This window comes from Mauremys mutica, chromosome 1 (genome assembly GCF_020497125.1).
Source record: "Mauremys mutica isolate MM-2020 ecotype Southern chromosome 1, ASM2049712v1, whole genome shotgun sequence".
Lineage (NCBI taxonomy): Eukaryota > Metazoa > Chordata > Testudines > Geoemydidae > Mauremys > Mauremys mutica.
In genome coordinates this window covers 49,414,697-49,442,196 of record NC_059072.1, presented here as the reverse complement: position 1 = coordinate 49,442,196, position 27,500 = coordinate 49,414,697, and the positions used below count along the sequence as shown (strand labels likewise).

The 27,500-nt window shown below is 37.9% G+C and overlaps 1 protein-coding gene across 1 annotated transcript in view; it reads left to right on the top strand.

The window, feature by feature from the left end:
- FOXP2 (forkhead box P2) overlaps positions 1-27,500 on the top strand; it is a 616,164-nt gene that overhangs the window by 579,971 nt on the left and 8,693 nt on the right. The window contains exons 18-20 of the mRNA XM_044981101.1: positions 1-23; positions 1,356-1,425; positions 2,243-2,406. The exon at positions 1-23 is cut by the window's left edge and continues 99 nt beyond it. Coding sequence (XP_044837036.1) covers positions 1-23; positions 1,356-1,425; positions 2,243-2,406 — 257 coding nt within the window. The remainder of the gene's footprint in view (positions 24-1,355; positions 1,426-2,242; positions 2,407-27,500) is intronic.

Here is a 27,500-nt window from a genome sequence, read left to right as displayed (position 1 = left end):
CGAAGGTCACAAAAGATAACAGGGTACGTTGGTGCTGGGTTTTGTTCAGCTGAGTTGGTCTGCAATTCTGTAGCCCAAGTGAATCCTGTTTGTACTACAACCTGACAGACAAAGTGATCTGTTATATGGAGAATATGTAGCAAGTTAGTAGCTATGCTGATACTCTCTCATCAATGAGCTACATTTATTTCATTTCTTAATTGACATTTTCCTCATGTTCTTTACCTTCCTGGGTATCCCACAGAGCTTACTGCTAACATAGTTGTGTTTCTAAGTATATTTCTCCATATGTTTATTATTTTAATTTCATCAATCATAAGTTCCTTCTACCATATATTAAAAAATAGTAATACATACATGTGTTGCCCATGTGTTAGTGCTTTATACGAGCTTAATTCAAAGTTGAGAGTCGTTTAAGGTCATTTTGGCATACAGGTATCATACCCTACCCTAGTGACCTCAAAAATACCTTCTTGATGAGGGTAGTATTCATTAGAAGCCTTCACAGAAGGACCTTTTGCATGCATACTGCCCTACTTTCAGATTAATCCCATGTCAGTATGACTGGAGCTGTAGATGCTTTTTGTTCCTTTTAGAGTGCATAATTAGTTTTGATAAAACGATTCAGCATGCCAAAGGTGTATAGAGAAAAGCTAAACGTTTTTTCTTTGCAGGAAAGCATTACATTTTAACCACGCATCTGTTTGTAAACCGCCAACAAACTGACCTCAACAAGCTGGTGGCACTTTATCCTCAACCATTAAATTTATTGGAAATAGAACTCTAGACATCATAGCATATAATATTTCTAGAGTATTTAAGTATATGCTAGGTATATATTCTAGAAATATCCATTATGATGTTGTTTATTCATTTTTAATTCATAGTGTTCTGAAAACAAATAGTTAATTTATTATTCTCTGGCATCCTAAAGTAATTTTATGTAATACATTTTTAAAAAGCAATATCGTGTTGGTGTTGTAAACTTTTTTTGGCTCCCTGAAAATGTAAAACTCAAATAATTGTTGAAAGCCAGGCGCTATGCAAACTTCACAAGCCACCTCGGCCAGAGTATCTCAGTCCAGATCAGAATAAACCCTCATGTTTCACTGCTGGCCTTCTTTCTTGAGCAGAGTTCCATGTGGGTCAAATTAGAGTGAATAGTTTGGGTTTGTGATATAAGTAAATCACTGTAGTCTAATAGACTGAACCCCCTCCCACCCACCCCCACACACCTCATTTAATTTTTCATTTTGAAACCCTGCTTTTCTGAGCTGAAAATCCAGTGCACTAACCCACTGAACCACCCAGCATCCCTGCCTTTCTTTAAACTTTGAAAAATCATTTATTTTCAGAAGCCCAACATTAGTGAAAAACATACCCACCAGCTTAGGCTACGGAGCAGCTCTTAATGCAAGCTTGCAGGTAAAAATCCTAAATGATTCTTTCCTTTCCCGTATTCATTATGTTCTTATGTGGGACGTACTTTCTTTGTTGTTATATTAGGAGTAGAACTATCCGCATTTATGTTTATATGGGCATTGTGGTCATTCTTAATAGTTGGGCGTATCATCCAAGTAAGTTGTATTACCTAGCACTGCAAGAAGTACTGTTCTAATTCATGCTACTTTTGATGTGAAGAAGCAAGAAGGACACCCTGTGGCAAAATCTGGAACACTCAGTTTTGCTGCAAATGTTAGATTGATAGAAGCTTTTGCAAATGCATGTGGATATGCATTAATATTTATCCAAGCTGTCATAAATGATTTCACATCATAGTGTTGGGGAACATGGTGCTCATGGCAAAAACTTTAAAATTTAATTATAATATATAATTTTTATGCATAAGAGGCAAATGTCAGGACTTTTTTATTTTGAGTTAAGTTCTGGTCATTTTTAGAAGTATAGCAGCTGCCTACATTACAAAGGAACCGTACATTGTGTGGAAGTGTACAAGGGTTAGTGTAATTCAAAGTTAGAAATAGTTTGAAGACAGAATGCACTGTGCATGCCATAGCATATCTGATAGTTCAACACATTTAACACAAATAGTAAGCCGGTAATGTAGATACCATTGTAACCAACATGTGAAAATAACTGTGAATGGTACAAAAACTTCTGATCATTGTTTGCACTGTACAAAATGAGGTTCTGGGTGCATGTGTGTACACATGTATATACATTTGAAAACTGTTTTGTAGATAAATGGGCTAAGAATTCTATATCTTATTTATTTTGCTAGGCTGCACTGGCAGAGAGTAGTTTACCTTTGCTTAGTAACCCAGGATTGATAAATAACGCATCCAGTGGCTTACTGCAGGCAGTCCATGAAGATCTCAATGGTTCACTGGATCACATTGACAGTAATGGAAATAGCAGTCCGGGCTGCTCTCCCCAGCCTCACATGTAAGTGAGTGGTTAGCAGAGTTTTTAGAAAAAAATTATGCATTTTTTTGAAACTCCAAGTTACTGAAAAGCACTTTGAAGCGCAGGTAAGTAAAAGCTAAAACTTTACACTTGAAAACTAAACATTAAAATGGCTCCTGAGACTCATTTGTTCATAGGAAGCCTATTTGCTGTATAGGTGCCATGCTTTAGGGCTCCTCTGTATAAATATTATTCAGTACCATTTTTTCTTCACTACCAAGCTGATAATATTGGAGTCTATGGAAAGATGTATCTGTATGTGTGTGGTCATTGTCACAGCTCTGGCTGTAAGGTACAGTAAGAATTTTCATGTTGGAATTAGTTGTAATTTTCATCACAAGTCTCTAAACCATTTACGAACTGTAGTGGAGATATTGCCCATTTATATAAACCGTAAAATGCAAAGTTTAACTGTTACCTACAGTTTACATAGAAGCTAGTAAAGTGTAACTTTTTGCCTGTCTTATAAATCAGTGTAATTACATATTCAACTTTAATTACTGGTGCGTCTGTATTGGCAAGGTTTATATGTTATATTTTATGCAAGACTACGATTCCTATTAATATTTAGCAGCTAACTATATCATTAATTACTCTAAAATCTTTCCCCTACCATCTTTTTAATGGAGCTGAGAGAGTGGAAGTATTAAAAATTGATGTATTGTGGATTTCAGAAATGAGTATGAAGCTTTAGAAATGCCTGGCCTTAATCAGTGGTGTCAAATGTAGCAGTTTTTGTTTACTAAATAGTAAAACATGTACCTTGAAGGTACGGTTTCCCAGGTTATTTATATAATAATTAGGAATATGATATCTAAATAGACTTAGATTTAAGTTCACCATAGGATGATTTTTTTAAATGTATACTGGAATATGTACAGTTATGTTCTCAGTTTTTCCTATATTTAAAATAGCTGACCCGATTTGCCTTTTTTCATTGCTTTCTCTTTCACATTTTTATGTTTATTTTAATCTCTAATATAGTGCTGTTTAGCTATATTAGTAATTTAGACTAAGCTCTGTTTTTCTTCTACTATATGATTTGACCTCTAACAGATAAAAGATTTGCTGGGGTGGGGTTGTTTGGTTTTGTTTTGATAGATATATAGATATAGGTATCTACATATAATCATGTAGAAATGTTTATTTACTATGCATCTAATTACTTTGTTACACATTTACTGCATCACCTTTGAGAGGGAAAAAACCCACTGTGAACGTTAATGTGTTTTATCAGGTTCCAAACCGTTACTGTTTCAAAATGGAAAAATTTGTCTTTTAGAAGTGTCTTTAAATGTATTAAATTATACAAAAGAAGTAATAAAACTAGAAGAAGAAGAAGATGAATATATGCTCTTGAGAGTAACACTACTCTAAAACAAGTAAAGTGAGCAATCAGACAAAAGTTTTTATATCCCATGCTTTATGCTATCAACCATGCAGTAGGTAGCTTGAGGCCTTTTACTTTTAGCAGTTCTCCTGAGTATGCTAATGCTCTCTTCCTGTATAAAATGCCAAGACAATAAAACTTTAAAGAGCAAACAAGAGTTAGATCATGTGTGTTAAAAACAGCTATTTTACAGAAGAGAATGACACTTGCTATTAGAGTTGGTTTGTAACTGTTTGGCAGATGTGTTTACGTATGTTGTGTACAGTCTGCATGTATCTGTGCATATCTATGGTTGTATGGATATGAGTGTGTTGTATAGACATGGTCATCGCAAAAAAATATTGTATACTGTAGCTACAGTTTGAGGCAAAAAAGGCAAAAAAGAAACAAATATTTTGAATTATGGTTATAAAACACTAATTGCTCAAAATGCATTAATTTTTTCAAATAGAGGCTCAAATCTTGAGCTCTGGAGTATTTGGTTGCATCAGGACTATCCACAGTGACTCTTTTGAAAGTCTGCTTCTGCCTATTGTTCAGGGCATGCAGGTGAATGAACAGATACAGGGATGGATCTAAGCAACAGGTCACAACTTCAGTAATTTAATACTGGGGAGGAGTGCTATATGCCCACCCCCGCCCATATACAAGGCATTTAACTGGGTCCAGTATGGGCTTACAGGGCTCCCACCGTTTAACCAATAACCAGTCCATATTACCAGTCCACACAGACTTCAGGTCTCCCTTTCTCCTTTAAGAAGAAGGGTCTACAAGCGAAATCCCGGGTGCCACATACTTCTGGAGACTGGTCTTTTAGTCTTTATCCACATTGAACAATGGCTATTGGGGGCACCAGAAATTAGCATTGTCGCACCTGCAACTCCACGTGTCTCTTTTCTTCTGGCATCACTGGACAAAGTTATTTGGCAGCACTTAATGGAACTAATGAGATACTCAAAAAGCCAAGGAAGAATTTAAATAGACAAGTGGGAGGAGAGAACACAAGAGCCAGTCAACCCAGCTGGTCCTTCCAGCCCATCCAATGAGAGGTGGGCCCACCTTTGGAGAAGGGGCCTTCTTCTGCCTTACCAAGCACATGCTCTTGCTTCTCCCCCTCCCCTCCCCCACACCTTCCAGGCACTGTCTTTCATCCCTGCTGATGCAATTAACAGTGCTTCCTGTTGATGCAGAGTGGGCAGGCATTAGTTAAGAGAATCAGGGGACAGAGAGTGGGGAGGACAAGACATCCCGGAGAGACAAGAAAGAATTAAGAGATTGAAAGAAGAGAAGGAGAGGAAACTAAAGGAAATTTAAAACTCACACTTCATACACAGCTTATTTGATACAGCTTGCTAGTGTTTTAATTGGAAAATGCTGGCTACTAGAGAAAATAGAAATTGCTATCTTACTGCCAAGAGCATCCAATTATTTACAACTATAAATATGTTTGTGTTATATCCTGTAGTTGTATCAAATAAATATACTATAGTTGAGCTCTTTGTTTTTGTAGATTCTTATTAATTGTTTTAATAGCCCAAATTAACCATGTTATAAACACAGTAAAGCAGTGCCAGGTGTGTGTTCATCAGCTAATATTTGCTGGGTATGCATATATTGGCAAACAAATGCATTCTTTGCAGTTTGTAATTACTTATGTGTACAGTATTAGGGAATGGAGAAATTATTCAGATCTTTTGATCTGAACTTGCTCCTTCAACTTTGATTTTGAGTAGATCCAAAACTAGAAGGTCACACTTTCCTATTTTGCCTTAGATAATAAGATGATATAATTTTGGTATTTGCAGGATTCCTTATGCTTCCTAAGCATAGAGAATATCTAAAACATGACAAATTCTGAGGTAAGGTTATTTAGTTACCTAAGGCAACTGAAATGTTTTGATACATGACCACTATAGTTTCTCATTGTGGTCCAGTAAAAGATTATGTAAATCCCTTGAAAACAGCTGATCTGATCTGCGGGATTTCCACTAGTTGGAACCAATATCTCCTGACAACAGTTTACAAGATTTCAACAGCTTTGAATCCAATCTCTAGAACAATTTAGCTTCAAACCCAATCTCCAATGGACTACATGTGAACAGTTCCACCTTACCATAAATCTTGTATATACTATAAAATATTTTGATAATACTCAGTGTGGATATCTGTGTGCTGTTTTAGCATTCCAAACACCTCTAATATTTCAATAATTATTTTTTTTATCTAAATCAATATGCCAAAGGATTGTTTCTTCCTTCTCTTCCCAAATGTGAAATTACTCTAGTTGTAGGCCCATGAGGAACTAGGGTCAGATTTGCAGGGATGCAAGGTAACAGACTTTACATTTTTGACATTTTTACATATTAAAAGCTGTCACTGACTCAGAACTGAATTCTGCTTGTCTTGGTCCTTGAGCTAGCTTAATTTGTGGGTGGGGAGGGGAGAAGAGTAAATATTTCTGGGGTTGATTTATTTAGAAAAGAATGACACCTTTTTGACTTGCTCAACAGTTTGAATTTTAGATTAAGGCCTGGAGGATGTGGATTAGTGGGCAGAGAGCAGATGAGGTGGTCAAGGGTTTTTGATAGATATGTGTATCATATAGCTCTATCGTTTATCACATAGATATAAAAGCATCCATGCATTGTATGTATTTGTTGGATGTACTGTTTATAATACTTACTAATATCCTGTGTTCAAGAATATCTGTTGTGGTAGTATATGTATTTTATGTGTTTATAGAAAAATATGTTTTATGATATTTATTCAAGGAGAAAAGCATAGAAGTGGGAAAAAATGGGCAGAGGAAGTTACCACTTTTTTTAACAGGAGCTAAACTAATAGGCAGTTATGTGTATAACAATTACATATAAAGTAAGTACCCTTAAAGTTTTGGAAAGCCTCTGTAAATGGACCAATATATTGATGTAAAGAACACTAGCTTTGCTATTATTCTGAGTCTGTATTGATTTTTAAATACAAAAAAATCTGCCATAACTCTGCAATGTTTTCTTATCATGGTTAAAGAAAATTCACATCTGTAAACATACTGCCATTGCCACTGTGGGAGGACAGATAAACACAACAGACCAGTCTACTTAGTTAGAAGAGGTATCTAGCCACAACTTTATTAAACACAATTTAAAAAACAATTGTTGGCATATGACACACGATCACTATACTGCATAGCAGAAAAGACTGAGGGTCCAACTCTAACCCCCTTGAAGTCACAGGCAAAATTCCCATTGAATTCCGTGGCTGAGGACTTCACTCTATAGCCCTGATCCCACATGGGTGGACAGCTGTGCCCACTCAGATCACCACTGGCTTCAATGGAATCCACTCATCAGGGCCTCAGAACTACAGCTGTGTGAAATGTTTCACACAAATATTCACTTTTCTGAAGTCTGTTCCTGATTCTCACTAACACAAGTGTGAAGAGATTCAGACCATGCGTGTATATATGCTAAGGTGCAATAAACCCCCAAAATAACAGGAATTAAAACTAGTTGGATTTCAGGGAATCCGTTATGTTTAAAACGTTTTATAATATGTGAGGCAAGTAATAACAATGGACAGGACATGCAATAATCAGGCACTGTAGTTACTTTTCATGCCTCAGGTGGATTATGAAGCATGAAGAAGTCATGTGCCTAGGCACCACAGCAGTGTTTTCATATTAGTAAAGCAGATTTTTGTGCAAATATAATTTTATTGGTATTATTTTCCTCCAGCATTTCTGATTTGCCAGAAGATAAAGTAACATGGATCATTTTGAATCAACTAACAAACAAACTAGACAACAAAATAATGTAATACATACATGTTTAATTCTTTTCATTATTTAATTGTTTGCATATTTAGTATTCTCAGCCCCACACTTTCAAAAATCATATGACAGACCGAAATTAATGAGATTATCTTAATACTCATTAGATTCTTTTTTTAAGTGTTCTTTTTATTTGTCTTTTGGTTTTTGAGTCTTTAGGTTATACTTGAGTCTCAGTTCCAAACTTTTCTTATTTTTAATGAATGTTGAGATTCTAATGAAAAAGCCACGACTCAGGATTTGGAGCTTTTTAGACAAATGCCACTTATTGGAAGAGTTATGGTGAAATTGTGACAGCACTGCATATTCTGTATTCCCTCGGATCTCAATATTAGTGTGGAAACATTTGTACCTTTGTTTGCTCATAGAAGTTGAGGACTTATACATGATTGTCAGAGCCCTCAAGATCCTCAATTTCCCCCTAACTTGACACTACATCCTCTAAAACATGGCCAACATCCTCTTATTTAAATTTGCATGGGCTTGAAAGTCCCTTCGGAGCCAGTGAACACAGATCCTTAATTGATCAGAGGGATCTTTATTGAACCAACTTCATGCTCTTACTTCCTCTACCTCCGCGAGAGTTAGTGTTGCCTGTTTAATAGTGCCTAGCAAGGAGCATGAGAATGCAGTTGGAAATCAAACTCAGGTCTCTGCCTGTTCTTGTGTCTTTCCATTGGGTTGGTAGGCCACACATCTGTGACTTTATGTATCAGTACATGGGCATGGTTCACTGTGAGTTATGCCATTCCTACAATTCCCACTGCTGCCAGTTGAAGAAGGCGGAAATTTGACAAATGAGGATGGGGAAGTAAGTATCCTACCATTTGGGGTTTTGTGGGAGGGAGCTGTCATCACTTCCTCTCCCACCCCTTCCATTAAAGCACGATGAGAGTGTAAATTCTAATGATAACAATCCTATTGAATTAACAGTCTGAATTCACTTATGAAAATATTCTTCTACTTAAGAGCAAATCCAGATTCTTGGAGCTAATGGGCTTAATATCAGTAGGATTTTCTAGCATTTGAATCACTCTTTGATCTTAAAATAGCAAGTAGAAAACAAAAGTCAGGTGTTCTTAAAAAGTGTGTTCATATAGGCAGTCCAGTACACTATCATTCCCATTTAACGTTATTCTAGTACCTATTTCATTTTAGGATTTAAATTATTTGCACACACTTGCATACACCCAAACCCTTTTATATCTCTTTTCTGGGGCCTGTGAGGAAAGAGGAAGAAAATTTGGTGTAATGGAAGAGAATAAGGATTGAAGCTGAGTTAAATTAGAAATATGAGTATTCCCCAGTACAGTCAGCTTTCTCCCTCCTCCAGTTCTGCCCTATGAAAGAAGAGGAGTTTCAGCTATGCACGGTTTCAGTCAACCTTTCCCCTTTGTATTCTGCCATCAATTCTCACCCTACCCCTTTTATTTTTCCCACTTTTAGCCAGAATGGATCTTTTCTTTTTGCAGTTCCATCTGCATAAACCTCAAAGTTTTAGTTTTTCAAACTTTTTTTTAACCTTTAAATTTTATTCCCAGAGGCAAATGTGATTATTCTGCTCTAAGATCATTTCACTTTTGAGGTGCTTCAGTTTGAAAGCATTCCATTGTTAGGTCGTTCCCATATCTGATTATTCCAGTCCCCTACTGTTATGCTTTCACACCACTTACAGTAGGTTACCTATCATTCCAGTTTCAATCACTTTCATTCCCTTGTTTCTTTAACTTCATAATATTCCAATCCCCCGTCTTTCCATTTTTTATATCATTACATTGTCCCATCTGATGATCCACCTCCATTTACTTTGGAGGCTTGCTCTGTTTCAGGAGACCTCTCTGATGCAAGTCTCTCATTCACTGTATGAAACTTGATATAGAATACAAGGAAATAAACTATGAAAACACTTCAATTAATAGAGATATGTCAAGCTTTATTAAATAGGTGAGAAACATGTAATTGAGCCGATGAAGGTATAAGCAGTGCAGATCTCAGGATATCCTACTCATCAGAACTGTTTCACCTAATAACATAATATATTAATGCCTGTTGAAAATTTCATTTCACATTCTTATCCATTAGCCTAGTAAAAGGTTGGAAAATAATGGGCAAATACACTTTACGACAATAGACTATTGTATTTTTTCCCTTTATAGTTGATTTTAGTTTGAAATTGAAAGAGTACCGCCTAAAGAATTCATAGAATCTTAAAGTTTGTGGTTGACCTTTTATCTCATCATATTCAAATACAGGATCTGTCTGTGAGCATATGAAATTGTAGTGGTTCTGTCTCCCACTGCCAAGCATTTAAAAGTGTCAAGCAAATCGAGTGAGTGCAATGTTCCATCTTACTGTGTTCATACCATTTAAGTCTACTAATTTTGCTGATGTTTTGGATCACATTAGAATAAGCTATCTTTGGAGCAGTTACTTTGCCTTCGTAAAGTTTGTGCAGTGTGTAACACGTGACCACCACTGGAAACAGTAAATGATAATCAAATTTTGATTATTAAAATATTTCTCTACTCTACCTTCATATTGTTAATCACCTGTAATGTTTCCCTATAGTTTTATATTCTCCTACTTACTATTTTTATATTGTTTTACTTTATATTTCATTTTACCCTCTCACATGCTACTACTCTGTTCATCAATTTTCTGATCTTTCTAGACTCATGCTCTTGTACTTTACAATCATTCGAGCCCTTTGACTTTTCTTATTTAGTTGTTTAAATGTTATATGTCTTACCCAGGATCAGCAGTTGTGATTTCTTTTTTACATTTCTCTAACCCCAGTTGTTGCACATACACAATTCATTCTGCTTTTTCTTGACTAAAAGATCACTCCAGAAATATAGTCGCTTCAGCTGCCTTAAACAGAAGAGCGTCAGATCCCCATAGCATGGTGTTGTGGAAATGTGTAGGAAACTGTGTGTGTGAGAGGGGCTGGGGGTGTCTTTAGGTCTTTTCAGCGAAGTAGATGCTTTTCTGAAAACTTTTTGCCACTTCTGCTGTGAATTCTCAGCAATTGGGCAAGGTTTTCATGTTTTTCACTAAATGGTTCTATATAGGAATGTGCTGTCTTTGAAGTTTACTATGTATATTATATGCTTAAAATATATATTCTAAATATACACATGCAGACTCCTCTGCAGTGCAGTTTTATAATTTTTCATAAATTTAGAATATGGGAGTTGCCAATCTTTTACAGAGCACTAAAACTCAAGCAGTAATTTTGCTAGTAAGGATGCTTTACTCACAATACTAAGACTGCATAAACAGTTTTGGTTCCATCAACCTTTGATGTTGGGCTTTATTGTTGGAGTAACTTTAATGTTATAGGCCCATATTCTTAAAAGTGGCTACTCTTTTTCTAGGTGCAATACAGTGAGTGCAAAAATTTGCCTCTGCGTTTTTATGCCGTCACTGAATTGCAGATCCAAGTATTTATGTTACACAGCTCACTACATGTTTGTGCACATGTAAGCCATCTCACTGGTAGGTTGCTGGCTATCTAATTGCTAATATTTATACTAACACTTAAGACGGGTGCACATTTTCACCCCCCAACACGGACTGAGGTCCAGCTGAAAATCTGGGCCGTTGTACGTTAGAAGAAAAAATATATTGTTTCATTTTTTAGCACACATCAAATTCTAGGCACTTCACAAATTATAAAAAGCTGAAAACTTTCATGCACAATTTTAATTCTTTAATAAGTTTATAGAACAACCTAGTCTCGATATGCAATCCCATACACGCAGAGCATATTAAAGTAATCCAATCTCAAATTGACAAAAGCATGGATAACTGTTGTCAAGTCTGTATCCAAAAGGAGAATTTACAGCCTTACTTCAAGGTGAAGATGGAAAAAAGTGCCCTTGGTTTCCAGGAGCATCCCATGATTTAAAGCAACATGCGGATTACAAATATGTAACGCAGATGCCTGACGTGCTCCCTCACTTTGGGCTGCAAAGACAATATACTTCAGCTTTTTTGACTGCTTCCACCAATCAACATTATTAAACTCTTTGTTGTTTTGCACCAAAGACAGTAGCCTTTGTCCAGCTCCACACATAGGCACTGGGTCACTCATTCCACTATGCCAGACAGTACAGATTTGATGGAGACTTAGAGCCCATGCTTTATGTATAGTTTCACATGTCCTCTCACGTACCTGTCCAGCAGCCTCAAATACACTTTGAACAGAAGGAGTAACAGAATAGATCCCATCAATTCCTTAAATTCATGGTGGCTAAGTCCATAAATGGCTATTAGCCAGGATGGGTAAGAATGGTATCCCTAGCCTCTGTTCGTCAGAGGATGGAGATGGATGGCAGGAGAGAGATCATTGATCATTGCCTGTTAGATTCACTCCCTCTGGGGCACCTGGCATTGGCCACTGTCGGTAGACAGATACTGGGCTAGATAGACCTTTGGTCTGACCCGGTACGGCCTCTCTTATGTTCTTATGTTCTTATGCGAGAACACTCAAGGCAGAAGAGCAATTGCCCAAAATTACCCTTTGGGATATTTCAAAAACAAAAGTCTTTCTCTCAGGAAATAGGAACAGTTCTTCTCAAATTCTTCTCTCTCCATATTTTTCATTATATTCCATTATATCTTCACACTCTGTAACTTTGGCATCTTCAGACACCCCTGCTGAAATCCTTGTTCATGTTTTTTTTTTTGGCCTATTTACTATTGCAACTGCGTTATCTATGTCCTTCTCAAATGCCTGTTCTCTGTGATGTGTTTAGCATGTGCAGAACTTTTCCCAAATCATGACCACATCACCTCATCCACAAGTAACTTGACTGTCTCTCCATTTTAGGATCCAATATCGATTTAACCTCATTTGATTCTGTATGGACCTGCTGTGCCCTATTCCAGAGACATTATCTCTGTATACTCCCATTCATTTCTCTGATCACCTGGTCCCAGTGTTTTGATGCATCCACACAATCTTGCTACCACTGATATCAGAGGCTTCTCCTCTGCAGATCTCTTGTCTAAAACAGCCTATCAGTCTTTGCCTCATAGAATAACCTCACCATACATTAAGTGGTGGTAGCCATTGTCTGGCTTGTAGGAGAAGGTGTGTGGCCCCTTGAAGGGTTAGATAGCTGGAGGGTTACTTGTTGCAGCTGATTCAGACCAGGTCATAGTGTGTATGCTCACCAGGGCCGGCTCCAGACCCCAGCGCGCCAAGCGCGCGCTTGGGGCGGCATTTTGCCGGCAGGGCGGCAGGCGGCTCCGGCGGACCTTCCACAGTCATGCCTGCGGGAGGTGCACCAGAGCCGCGGGACCAGCGGACCCTCCGTAGTCATGCCTGCGGGAGGTCCGCTGGTCCCGCGGCTCCGGTGCACCTCCCACAGGCATGACTGCTTGGGGCGGCCAAATTCCTAGAGCCGCCCCTGATGCTCACCCATCCCTTTCAGGTGACAGGAAGAGAGAGGAGACTACCAGGTTTTGCCATGATCAGCTGTGAGCATTATGCTCATCATTCTTTTCTGGAACTGGGAAGAATTTTTTTCCCTCACTGCCAGATTGGCCAAGATGAGGCTGGGGGTGGGGGTGGGGGAGAGAGGGGCTTCACTTTCCCCACCACAGGTTGGGGGCTTAGTTGAGGTGAACATGAAACAGGGATTAAGCTATGTATATAAGAGTGGGACAGATGTCCAGTACAGGTACTCTATAGGGAAGGGATAGGGTGATCAGATAAAAATGGATTGGTAAAGAGGGTGTTCTTTAAAGGAATGGAAAAGGGGAGGTCAGGGATCCTATGACTGGTATGGCAGGGAGCCAGCCCCTCTCCCCCACTTCATTTGAGGGGTGACGGTGGCAAGGTCCCACCAGCAGTTTGGCTTGGGACCAGGATGGATAAAGGGGGAAGGCCTCCCCCAGGAATATGTCAGTGATTATGGAATTACCTGCACTGTACACTTTTATCTGCTGAGTACTCCCTAACATTTAGAAATAAAGTTAACCACATCCAGTGTCTCCTGTCCATCTTCTGGCATAGCTGGACAATTTTCTCCTCTTCTCAAATCTAGCTGAAAACCTCTCTTTTCATTTTTGATTTACTTCTTACTTTTTTCCCCTTCTGCTCATTTTTTTTAAATTAATTTTATCATTATTTATTGTTATTATTTATTATTGTAGTATCTATGAGCCCGAGTCATGGGCCAGGATCCCTACTGAATCAGGTACAAACAGAACAAAAAGACACTCCCTGCCTCAGAGAACATGAAAACTAAATAATTATTTTATTATTTAACTCTGAAAAACATCCTGGGGTGCAGAGTGCAGCTTGTGTGAAAGACAGTGTATATAAAAGTTGTATTTTATTTATTCCACTACCTGTAAACAAACACAACAAACGTATTTAGAATACTAATTAAGTTTATTGAGGTTCTTGACATACTTACCTGTGCTTGTTTGATTGACCCTTTCTTTTACTTTATTTGCAGTAAAATGGGTTACTGATAACAAAGTAATATATTGAAACAAGAACCCATGATAATATATAGGTAATGTCCTGTACTACATTTGTACATTTATTAATACAGCCCAAATCTTCAAAGGGGTGGACACAGTTTTGTGCCAGAGCATTTGAATTGCAATAAATACAATTTAGAATGTACATTTTGTTTTTTCAAACTCAGGCAGATATTTACAAATCATAATGCTATAATGTACAGTGTATTGTACAGTAATGCTTCATTCAAGATACAATCCAGGTACTGACTCCTCTATTAAACTTGAACTGCTCTAAGATCAATGACTTGCACCTCACCAAATCCAAAGGCCTCTCCTCCTCTTTGCTCTCTCTCTATTCTTTTCATTACAGTTGATCCTCGCTTTTTGTAAACAACTTCTCTTTCCTGTGCTTGGGAGAGTTTGCTTTTTTTCCTCCAGTCTCTCTCAATTGAGAGTTCCTCAGGGCTGTGTCCTAGATCCCATTGCTTTAAGCTTAAGCTGCTATCCCTAAACTTCAAGGCTCTGCACAACTGCTTCCACATTTATCTCTAATTTTATGCCCTGCTACTCCCCGCCTACTCCTTTTCTTCTGCCCAAACTTTGTGTCCAACCACTCTCTGAATTTGTTTCTCCACGCTATCTTCACCCCTTCTTCCTTGAGTCCCTGTATCCTTAAACAGGTTTTGCGTGCCAAGTGACGACCTTCCGTGTTCAAAGCACTTCTCAAAACTCACTTCTTCTGCTAGGCCTGAGATCCTTCATATCTGCAGCTACATAAACATATTTTAAAAGTCTCTAACATGAAATCCAGTTTGCCAACAGGTTCTAGTCCCTGCTCACAATAAGTAACTGTGCTACCAGTTATGCTATTTTCTTCCTCCTCCTCTTGTTATTGTTGTTAATAATATTGTTAAACATATTATAGCTAAGCAATAGGCAAGAACAGAAGCAGAGATCTGTGTTTGATACACAGAGCAGATGGCAGATTCAAAGCATGTAGGACAGAGCGTCCAATGTAACTTATTTTGAAATTTTCAATTTTAACAGATAATGGGTCCAAAGCCAGAATATGCTGGGCTCTGGCTACTCTTGGCTGCCAGAACAATTCCGAAGGGACGATTGTATGTGAGCGCCTCCCTGAGCCTAGTTTAGCTTATGTGAATTGTGGGCAGGCAACATGATGGCCTCAAAATACAGGGCTACACACAGGTGCTGGGAGTAAAAGAACATCTGGCTTACTGTGGCTAGCCTACAAACCCAAATAGCATGTAGCTATTTAGTCAATGCTCTTTTAAGATAGTTAAAATAAGACATGAGCTTTGATATCCCTTACAAATTTTTACTCTAGTATAGTGACAGATCACATTCTTAGAATTAATGTACCCTTTTTAATTCTAAGTTATTTGCCTCAATAATATATTGTGGCAGTGAGCTCCACATAGGGTGACCAGATGTCCTGATTTTATAGGGACAGTCCTAATTTTGGGGTCTTTTTCTTATATAGGCACCTATTACCCCCCACACCCGTCCCGATTTTTCACATTTGCTGTCTGGTCACCCTAGCTTCACAGGTTACGGATGAATTTTTAAAGTTCTCTTTTACATTGGGTGTGCACCTTTGTATTATGAGACGGAATTAATAGTGAGGTGATTGTAGTGACAGAGGGATCATGCAAAATGCTGTATTAAATTGGATGTTTTTATATTGTGAGAAAGGATAAATAAGTTTGTTCATTTGACTTTTTCTGAATGTTGCTTTATTTTGCATTACTCTGTCATGCCGCCTCTTATTCGTCTCCTCTCTCAGGCCCTGCTCTTGCTGCCATTGACTTCAGTTGCAGCATGATTAACCCCAAACAAAGTAGCACTGGTGTATTTAATATTTCCCCCTATGAATGTATTTACTGTGTCTTTAATCATCTCTTTCTAGTTTCTGCGATATAACTTTTAAAATGTGTTAACCACAGCTGAAGAGAGTAGTCAAGATGGTGGCATACCATCAATTTATGTACAAGCAATGTAATATTTTCAGTCTTATATCCCTTTCTTAACTCTAACATGTTGTGTTTTTTATTTTTAATCTCTACTGCATCTCAAGCAGAGATTTTCACTGGGATGTCCACAATAATACATCCATCTCTTTTCTGGAGTGGTTGCATTAAATAGTAAACCCATCAACATATATAAATAAATATAATTTTTTCTTGCATTTGTTTACATTAAATTTCATCTGCCATTATGTTGTGAAATACCTAGCTCTATTCGGTTTTTCTAAAGTTCTTCACAGTCCTTTATAGATTAGACTAATCTAAATAAACATGATGGCCTCAAAATGTTATTTGGTTATCTGCTAGTGTTGTTACCTCTCTGTGTACTCCTTTACCCCATTAATAAGTATATTCTAAGCACCAATTACATACAGATCCTTAAGGTAGCCTCACTGTTTAACCTCGTTCCATGCTGAGAATTGACCATTTTATTCCTGGTCCTTGTTTTCTATTACTTAACTGGTGTCATCAGTGACATAACTTTATTACTTACCCTAGAACTCCTTAGTTTACTTAAAGTTCCTCCTCAGCAGCTATTATCAAAGGCTTATTGAAGGTCTAAATAAATATTTACCAGTTCTCCTTTACCCACCTTTTTGTTTGCTCGCTTAAATAATTCTAATTGGAGAAACACAATTATTCTTTAAAGAAACAATTGTAGTCTGTCCCTATCATATCCTGCTCATCTAGATGTTGTATAGTTATTATTTCAAATATTTTACTTGGTAGCAATGTAAAAGCTACTGGCCTGTAGTTTCCAAAATTACCCATAGTGCATTTTTAAAGGAATATAAAACATAAAAAAAATTGAAAAAAAAGAACTGGATTAGCTATCTACCCCAACCTCCTCACTTTCTCTCATGAAGTCTATTGTAATTAAGTTAGTTTAGTTTCTGTGCAATATCCTTATCCTCCTTGGTTGCTCTCTTTATTCCCAAGTAGTCTAGCAAACCATTAACTCTCTTGTAGGTTTCCTGGCCTGAAGTCAAGAGGAGTTTTGCCACTGATTTCAGTGGAACCAGGATTCCACTCTTAAGAATTTATCTTCATTTCTTTGATTTTCTTCAGATCTCCCCTGAACCCTCCTAGTTTCCATCTACACTTTATTGTGGTAGCCCACAGTCTCCTTTTTCACCATTCCATGTAATTAAGATCTCTTATTCCAGAAAAAGCAAGGACTTCTCCCAGACTTGGTATCGTTTAATATGACCATTTAATATTTCAGGTCACTTGTTCAGCCTGCTAAATTAATTACACTGTAAGTATGGGAGCTTTTTATCTACATAACACAAATTGGAAAATATGTTCTCTGTCATGGCAGGAATATTTTGGAATGCCTGTTATCCAGTGGGTTTGTAAGTAATTTTGTAAAGCTTTAGCCTTTAGAAGCACAATATCTGAATAGTCCCTGCTATCTATTGAACAGTAATTTATTATCCTAAAGATATAGAGGATAAAGATAAAATTGTAATTCCTTTCTATTTTTTTCTCTTGGGATTTCTAGTATTAAGCTGCCTTCTTGGTCATCTGTTGCTCCATTTGAGCACCCTTTGTATTGCTTGTGTCATATTTATTTCATTAAAATATATTCTACATTTTGGTCCGTTCAGCTTAAATGTTCATTGAATGGCAAGCACTCTCTATCAATCAGTCTCCCCCTCGCCCCCGACAGATACATTAGCACACATACTAGCTTTTCCTGCCTGCAGTCATGCTAGAATTTCACATCTAGTTAGTTGCTCTGGGGTCTGGGCTTTAACCTAATCCTTCCATTTGGCAAATCTAGATGCAAAACTACCTTGTAGAAAAGTGGTGGCACTCTTCTGTTTAGCCGCAGTGACATTCGGTATTAGAACACTGCATAAGGCCGCTGAAATTTTGCTGATTTTCTGTGGTATATGCTGCTCATTCATTCTTCCTGGGATATAAGGGAGGTAGGAGTGGCTCTCTGGAAACAGAATAACTAGAGATGTTCTGAAGTGAAACCCTAGAGCCAGGCAAGCTCAAGGAGGAAGACTACTTGAATTTTACATTGTGTTATTGTTTTTGAGTTACCAGTACAGCCAAATTCCAGGAATGATGGAAGTTTGGATACTAACTCAGGGTCTGGATGTTCTGTGGATAATTTTTTATGGCAGTTAGCTAGCGAGAAGCCTTATGTAAATGACCAGTCATTTTTGATTGATAATGGTGGGCGTTGTAATTCTTTCCAGAGGGGCCTATTTGACTTTTTTTTAATCACAACTAATTTTAAAAGTAGTGACAACTAGAAACTTCCAGTTTGGTTTGAAGAGCACTGGTTTTGCAGTTTTCAAGATTGGAGGTACAAAATTGGGAAGATACTGTGAAGGTTGATGAAATATGAATATCAGAATGATCGTTTGGGCCTTGGTGGATATTAAAAATTAACCACATGGCTGGTAGAGACTTAATTTTCTATGTAAAAAGGAAAGCAAATCTCTAATGCTGTTGTTGTGTGCAAATATAGTCATCAAAATATATAAACTCAACCCTCACCCACTACTCTCCTGCTTGACAAACCACAAACAACAGATAGAGATCTTAACTCAATTATCTGCTAGTGGCAGTCAGTATCTTCTACCTTTTCTCTTCAGCCTGCTTCCACCCCGTAATGTGGCACTAAAGGGGACAGGCATCATTGGAATCATCATTCCATGTGCACTCCCCTCAAATATCTGCTCTTCACTTCGGGCGCTGTGCCAGCAGGAGAAACTATTACATCTCTCCCTCAATCCCTGCACCAGTGCCACTCCCCCCTTGTATAATTGAAGGGGTGAGGGTGGGGGGTGAAATGTCACTGAAAGGAATTTCTGCATCCCCAGGAGACTTCAGGGAATTCCTCCAAACCACTCTTGGGGGAAGGAGAGATTGCTCTTGCTCATTTCACCCCAGCACAATGGGGATTCTTCAGAAAAAGCAGTATGGGAAGATCACTGAGAAAAGCCTCCATTAAGGACCTGTGCTTCTGCAATGGTGGCATCTTCAACCTTTATCCCACAGGAGAATGTGATGATATAATTCAGATCCTTGCATAGTGGAGGCAGGTAGTGAGCGGTAAAATCTTCACACATACTTCACCTCACTCTGTGTGAGGGGAAGCCAGTGGCTACAGAATCTTCATCTCTTTCCTGCATGAGGCAGGAAACGAAATTTTTACCTGGCAGCATTTTCCTTAGCAGTAATGGTACTTTGATCTGTCTATGGATGTGGGGAAAGGAGTAGGGGAGGGGATTCATGCTGTTCAAGGAAAAAAAGAGATTTGTGGATTCTGTGAGCCATTACAAAATTATTAATTTTTTGCTCTCATAATATTTAGCATGCTTCCTTCCCTTCCCCAACATATGGACAAACACCACAATGACCACATACACACAACCATCCTGCCCCTCATAATAAGAAAAAATAATAAATTACTATACTTTTTCCTACAAAGTTGATAAGCCATCCAGGGACAATGTAAAGTATTTAGGAGGCATGGATGCATAGGAGACCCAGGCTTTGTCTCCATAGGCTCACTGAGGCATGCATACTTCTTACATTCTAATCCTGAACCAGTTGGATAGAAATATTATTATAAAATATAAAGGGTCGCTTTGTGGACCTGGAGCTGGTCCTGACAAGTTGAAGGCCTAAGAAATCCACGTAGTTTTGAAGAAATGCTGGTGCAGGTCTAGCATGAAAGAGATAGAAATATGCTAATAAACACATCTGTAATCTAGGTTGTATACTTGGTGCGAAATAAACGACTCCCTAGAAGAATCTAAGGAGATTCTCAGACACAAAAAACTTAGTTAAACTGAAGGGAAGGCTGTACTACTGTATGTGTCAATAGGTTAAAAGGATGAAATCTTATAAACTATTTGAGGTAAACAAATAAATTATTGGAAAGTCAAGACTTTTTTGGTTAAGGTAAAAATGAAAATGGTCAGCAAACAACAAAGTGTGGAAATACAAAGTTAAGGAACTCCATGCTGTCTTGTCAATTGAGGGTAAATTGGAGGATAGTCCCAAATCTTCAAGATAGGAAATATGCAGTAGTGGGTGTTACAATGCAGAAATACATCTATTATGATACAGTTCATTGGAAGTATGTCGCTCATATGATTGTTGTAGAAGATGTAAGGTACAGGCATAAGGCTGTCTCATAATTTTGGGTTACACTGTCTCATAATTTTGGGTGGGGGCAGGGTTAAGGTTGTTTAGGGGTTCTTAATTCTACATATATTCTAATTTGTTTCTGCAATATTACTTTAACAGAAAATATCCCCTTAAAACTTTGGCTTTATTTCAGAAATTTTCCCTAATAAACTATGCGTATCTACAGCTTGGCCACCAGTTTAACCCAGTTTTTCATGTGGAGATGTAATCTTGTGAGAGAGAGAGAGAGACTATAGGAGAAGTATATGATAATGGAGACTTCGTACCTGATTTCAGTCTCATTTTCATTTTTTGTTACTGACAGATGAATCCAGTGGCTCTTATTTTATGTTTTTGTATTATCGTATTTAGTTCTCTAATACTATTGTGATTTTGGCTGTGTATCTCCAGCAACATTAGCAGTTGGCACATATGCTGTAATATTTTAGGCATATTCTGGCATCATGTGCTCAACCATTTTTATTTGAACTGCATTTGAAATATTTTAACTAGACTACACAAAGCACTACAGCCAAGGCTACAGAGGGTATGTCAGGCCTTCCGGACCCAGCAGGTTCCAGTTGGAGTACCAGGCCCAACAGCTTCCTTTGCCTTCCTCCACATGGGGGAAAACAGTATTTGGGAGAAGCTTGTAGGAGCTAGATTCTGGAAACCTCTAGACCCTTTCCCCAAAACCACAGCTAAAACTACAAGGACATCACAGGGCTTAAATCCTAACTGGGTGTAGTTGTCCTTAAACATAATCAGGTGTTTTGGATGGCATGAATCTCCACATGGATCATTATTAGTCTCTTTTCTGGAGAGAGACAAGGTGGGTGAGGTAATATCTTTTATTGAACCAACTTTTGTTGGTGAGAGACAAACTTCCAAGCTACACAGACGCTCTTCCTCAGGTCTTTTCTGGTGAACAGACAGGAGAGAATTTGAGAGAGGGGCTAGTTCTTGTTAATTTAGCTTGTGCTTAGATTTCCCACATGACAAATACTCCTTTCCTGCCTCCAAGAAGCTGCAGAGATGAATGGAAACTCCTTGAAATGACTCAGGTTTTTCTCTCAGCCCTTATCTGCAGAATCCCACAAAGTTCATACTATTCTTCTCATTTTATTTGACTTGTAGTATGAAGCCACTGGGAGAATTGGTGAGCCAGCAGTACACAAATGATGCTCAATTCTACATCTCATTTATATCAAATGATAAACAGTACCATCTCCTAGTTCTCTGAATGCCTTGTTGAAGTCAGCCTTTGGATGAAGAGCAACTGGCTAAATCTGAACCCAAGCAAGATTGAGGTGATGCTGGTAAGAAGAACTTGCCCCTACTAGAACATCCCCTGCCATCCAAGTCATCTGCATTCAGATTAAATCTAAACTTTTGGAATAGTCAGATGCCTAAATATTCAAGGTGATAAAAAATGGTGACCTCCAAACTTGATTATTGCAATTAGATCTAGGAATAGTAACACACACATTTGCACACACATACACAAATTTTCAGCTTGTTTGAAATCATGCAGGACATCTGCTTGGCTACACAAATCCCTGTGAACACATCATCCCAGTGGTCCATTCTCTGCATTGCTGCTGACCATTGAATACAGGGACAAATTCAAGGTCTTCATTCCTGTATTCTGTGATCTCCATGCACTTAGCCTACCGGGAGACTGCTTGCCACTCTGTGACGTCCAATGACACTTTCTACAATATTGTTCCGCCAGACCAATGAAGCTTTTGGGCGCAGGTGGGAGAACTTTCACAGGAACCAGACCTAAACTATGGAGCATATTCCACTGAGAATTATAGAAAGGCTACAACACTCACTACTTCCAGAAGTAAATGCAAAGCAAATGATTTCTTCTGCAAGCTGGGAAGGAAGAAGACAACAGAAATGGTTGTTGTTAATTCAATTTTTTGATACTTAGGAAGTGCTCAGTTACTGCAATGGTTGGGATATATTAATACATAGCTAGAGTGTTAGAAAAGGGCTCTGACTTACTCTTTTTTTCAAAACAAGTAATATTTTTTATTTAGAGCCTGGAGGGAGCACTTCAGTTTCCATTAACATGATCTGCACCTAGTTTACTGTAACTACTTGTTCTTTATTGGCCTGCTTCTCCATGTGCTGTTGTGCTGAATGGAGTATCCCCTTACATTAAAACTGATTTGACTTGAAACCTCTGTAGAAAACATGCTATCCATAATTGAGAATATTGGATCAAGTATCTTTTCTCTTCGTTAACACCATCTCAACTACATTTAATTAAGAATTCATGTACAAGGTTATAGAATCTGGTTGTGTTCTTGTCAGCAACAGCACACATGTACTAGTGTTTAAAAGTTGAATGGACCTTATGTTCTGATGCCACTGCTTTTCATTATCATATCAGACATTTGAACAGGTGTTAGCAAGGCAGGACCAGTCTAATCTTCGACAAACCTCAAGAGACAGGTTCAGTTCACACACAAATTGTAAATTTGGTTGGTCTCTGAACTTTAAGAAGCTACTTCATATTATCCCTTACCTTCCTAAGAGTCACCTAAACCCTCTCCCATACACACACAGACACACCAGCCCCTCTTCCATACGCCCTCAACAATCTTCAAGTATCCTTTGCTACCAGTACTGGTTTGCTGGGCCCTAGTTATTACTGCAGTGAAATATAATGAATCATGGTAATTCCTCAATGTACTGACCCCCAGGATGTGATAAATATTAGAGAATCTGAGGGTTGAAAGTTGTAGCACCCCATGATCCACAAAAGGGGGTGCATTGTTACACAAGAGAGGATGCCCTTTCCAGTATATCTGAGAGGCATATAGAGAAGAGAGTTTAAAGTCTCTGTAGTGGTTCCATACAGCGAAGTGGGAGACCGAGGTTGGTCACAGAGATGGAGGAAGCTCTGTATTCTGAGAATGATGAGAGGAAGATGGCAGTGTGCTGAGGTAAGCAGGTTACTAGTTCAAGCCATTGGAATGACTCTTCTCAACAAAAATGAATCTTCTAAAAAGGTTGGGTTCTGAGAAAAGATTGAGATTCATGTCAATTTTGCTGTTCTAACAGTGGATTCATCCATTTCTAGGAAGATGACTTCTGGGAATAGCTGATATTTATCTGTTCACTTATTTATATCTTTAAAACAATAATAATAATCTCACTTGAAATAAGTTCTTGGTGAAATAACATGCAGCCAGGTGTAAGAAATCAATAAACTATGAAATGTTGTTAGGCCTGGTTTCAGTAACACGGTTATTAATGGCATGATAGGAGTCTTTGACATGCTGTGGGATCAAAGCCTTCTTCAGAGTTCATATTTCAACAATCTGGTAACAATTTGTGTGAATACACTTTCCATTGTGAATACTTTCACAGCATGTTCCCATTCTTTACCACAGTGGCTATATATGCTGTGAACAAAATAATATGTTTTCTCATAGACGTTAAGGTCAGAAGGGACCATTATGATCATCTAGTCTGACCTCCTGCACAATGCAGGCCACAGAACTCACCCACCCACTCCTGTAACAAACCCCTAAACCTATGTCTGAGGTTCAGATTACAAAATACCATTATACCTTTTAAATTCTGCTTGCTTCATGCAATAAGCATTTATTTTGCATCTGTAATGTTTGCAATGAAAACCCTCAAGATAAATAACTATATAGCAATCAGTAGCTGATATTCAAATCTTAGTAAATTGGTAAGTTTTGTTTTGGATTTTAATGGTGAGAAAAGTTTGTGAATTCAGTTTGTAGGAAAGGTGCTAGATTAATAGCACCGTGGATTGCTATTGTCTGTTCAGTCTCAAAAATGATAAAACACAGGCATGGACATATATGTTTTGCTGCACCCCAGATTAGAATACTTCAGCCTAGACCCTAGAGGACCACTTCTAGGGTTGAGAGGGGAGTTAGTCTCCATGACTTAGGCATTTCTTGTTCTTTCTGCTTTGACTGCCAGCAAGAGTGTCAATTATGGTAATGGTTGCTATGATCTGTACTTTTAACTAATGAGAAATAAGCAAAGACCACCAAAACATTTCATACAAGCCACAGAACCACGATCTGGTTATAATAGTTTCATTCATTATTGTTCTGGGCCATTGTATAATTAGCAATTTAAAATGAATGTTTCTATCTCCCATTCTTAATCCATGAGCCATCCATTACCTCATAATGTAGTGCATCACATAGTCTTGAAATTGTCCAAAAAACAAAAGAACACATTTAATAGTATCCAAAAGGTAGAAGAAGGGAAAGAATTATAATACGTTATGAAGTACATGTGCATTTTTAAAACCCACTTCTGCTTTGTACATTTCTTTTTAGCTATGCAGTGTCTGCATTCCCAACAATGGCGTGCCACAAAGGGCAGCAGGACAGCACCCAGCAACCAGAGACTGCTGCAAACTTAGAATGGCATTATATCAGTATTAATAGGTTTTATTTATTTTTCTAGTATAAACCTGTATTTGTAGGTATTTATCACTCTGTTCCACTCTGAAACTTGATATGCAAAATACAAAATTAAAAAATTACTATTTGATTCCTGTAACTTAAAAAAAATACCAAGTCAAAATGATACTTCTTAAAAAGGCACTTAAATCTTTGTGCATATGATGAACCATAATGCTCAAAGGGAAAATAAAACACTCTTATTCAGTCTAGAAACTTGAGATGTAAGTGTCCCATGTGGCAGAAAGCCCACTTCGAAGGTGGTTGTACTGGCACATGCCACCTGTAATTCTTGCTCTACCAGGCAACATAGATGTTAAATAAGATGCAGCTGGCTTGGTGGGGCATCATCAGGAGACCCAAGAGTGAATCTCCCAGCAGCATCCTTCTCCTGTAGAGTTCTGGCTTTAGTTTAAAGCTACGCCCTGCCCCCCTCACAGAAGCTCTATGGATGGCTTCAGGGCAGACATGACTAATTCCTTTCTTGCACAGTGATGAATTCCCCCAGACAAGTTGCCCTCCTTGATACAGCAGATGAAAGTTATGCACATACTCTACCTTTTTGCCTGCATGTGTACAAGAAATCCATACAGTGTGTTAATACTTTGGTGGTGTTGTAGTAGGTCAATAATGGGTTTTCAAGACAGACAGTGAAAAGCCCTAAATATGATGTGGTCTATTATAGCCCACATCATACCTTTTCAAATGTTTTTTCTTCAACATTTTTTAAAATGTAGCAGTTAAGACCCCAATTCAGTCCCAAATGAAATCAATGGGACTATTCATGTACTAAAAGTTAGGCATGTACTTAAGTACCTTGATGAATTGGGTCCTAAAAGCTATGTTTACATAGCATTAAAGATGCGATTTAATCCAGAAATCTAAATAAATTAAGAGCTGTGCGGTACTAGCTACTGGGTGCCCCCAATGACTCTTAAGACTGTGAGAGATGAGTGTGTTCATCACCTCATGGGCATGGTTAGTGCATTGCAAAATCAAGCCCTAAGAGTCCAGGGTGGAACTCAGTTCTTAATTCATCATGTTGGACTTAGGTTTTGCAAGGGTCATCAAATGGTATGTGCTGCTGTTATAGTGGTTCTATATTATTTTGTAACAATCATAATTAAAAGGTCCCTATCACATACTGCCATTAATTCCCATTGTAAGTATCAGAAAGTCCTGTGTGATAGCTGTTGGCAAATATTGGCTTTATATGTTGTACTTGTGCTGTACTACCTATCCCCCGTGAGAAACTTTAATAATGATCTCAGATTGACACTGTTTCCTTTTATAAATTATGAATCTTCATAATATTTGGATCAAACTAAACTTTTGTGCCTACAATGCCAACAATAATTTGGTTCATCAAATGTATTTTCTTGTTTAACTTTTTGTGTTTATTTAAATGTATGTACTTCTATTAGGTATTTCATTTTTATAGTCTGCCATTAATAGTAATGGAATCTAAAGCTACTCTTCTTTAATTCAAAGGCAAATAGTAAGCATACCATGGTGGCAATATCCAGAATGGACAGCATCAGAATGGTGATTCTTGTAAAACACTGGGTACAATAATTTTGTTTTACCAATTATTTACAAATAATGTGTCCCTTTTTCATTCAGGTATTTAATGTTTTACTCAGGCATATTATCTATCTATCTATCTATCTATCTATCTATCTATCTATCTATCTAAATGCAAAAACGATTCCCAATGGGATCTTTTTTCATTGCTTTGCAAATAGTTGTGCATATATATGACTTCATAAAAACTATTAATAACACAAAAATTAAAAACTTAGAACCACATCATGACATCAGTTTTTAAACACAACTCCCCCTGGAGAATGTGATTTTCTTCTAACAGTACACTATTCAATATTTGTATTAGTTATATATTAGAAACTTGTAATTCTTATTAGATCTTATATTACTAATCCAGAAAGCCTGGGGTCACTGGACAATCAAGATGCTAAAGGAGCACTGAAGGAAGACAAGGCCATTGTGGAGAAGCTAAATTAATTCTTTGCATTAGTCTTCTCTGTAGAGCTTGTGAGGGATATTCCCACACCTGAGCCATTATTTTTGGGTGACAAATCTGAGGAACTGTCCCAGACTGAGGTGTATGTAGAGGAAATTTTGCGACAAATTAATAAATTAAACTGTAATAAATCACGAGGACCAGATGATATTTGGGTGACCAGACAGCAAATGTGAAAAATCGGGACAGGGGGTGGGGAGAAATAGGAGCCTATATAAGAAAAAGACCCAAAAATCGGGACTGTCTCTATAAAATCAGGACATCTGGTCACCCTAGATGATATTCACCCAAGAGTTTAGAAGGAACTCAAATATGAAATTGTAGAACTACTAACTGTGGTATGTAACCTATCACTTAAATCAGCTTCTGTACCAGAGAACTAGAGGATAGCTAATGTGACACCAATTATTAAAAATGGCTCCAGAGGCTATCTTGGCAATTACAGACCAGTAAGCCTTGCTTCAGTACCATGCAAATTGGTTGAAATTATAGTAAAGACCAAAATTATCAGACACATAGATGAACACAACTTGTTGGGGGAAGAGTCAACACAGTTTTGTGAAGGAAAATCATGCCTCACCAATCTATTAATATTCTTTGAGGAGGTCAACAAAGTGGACAAAAGTGATCCAGTGGAAATAGCGTACTTGGACTT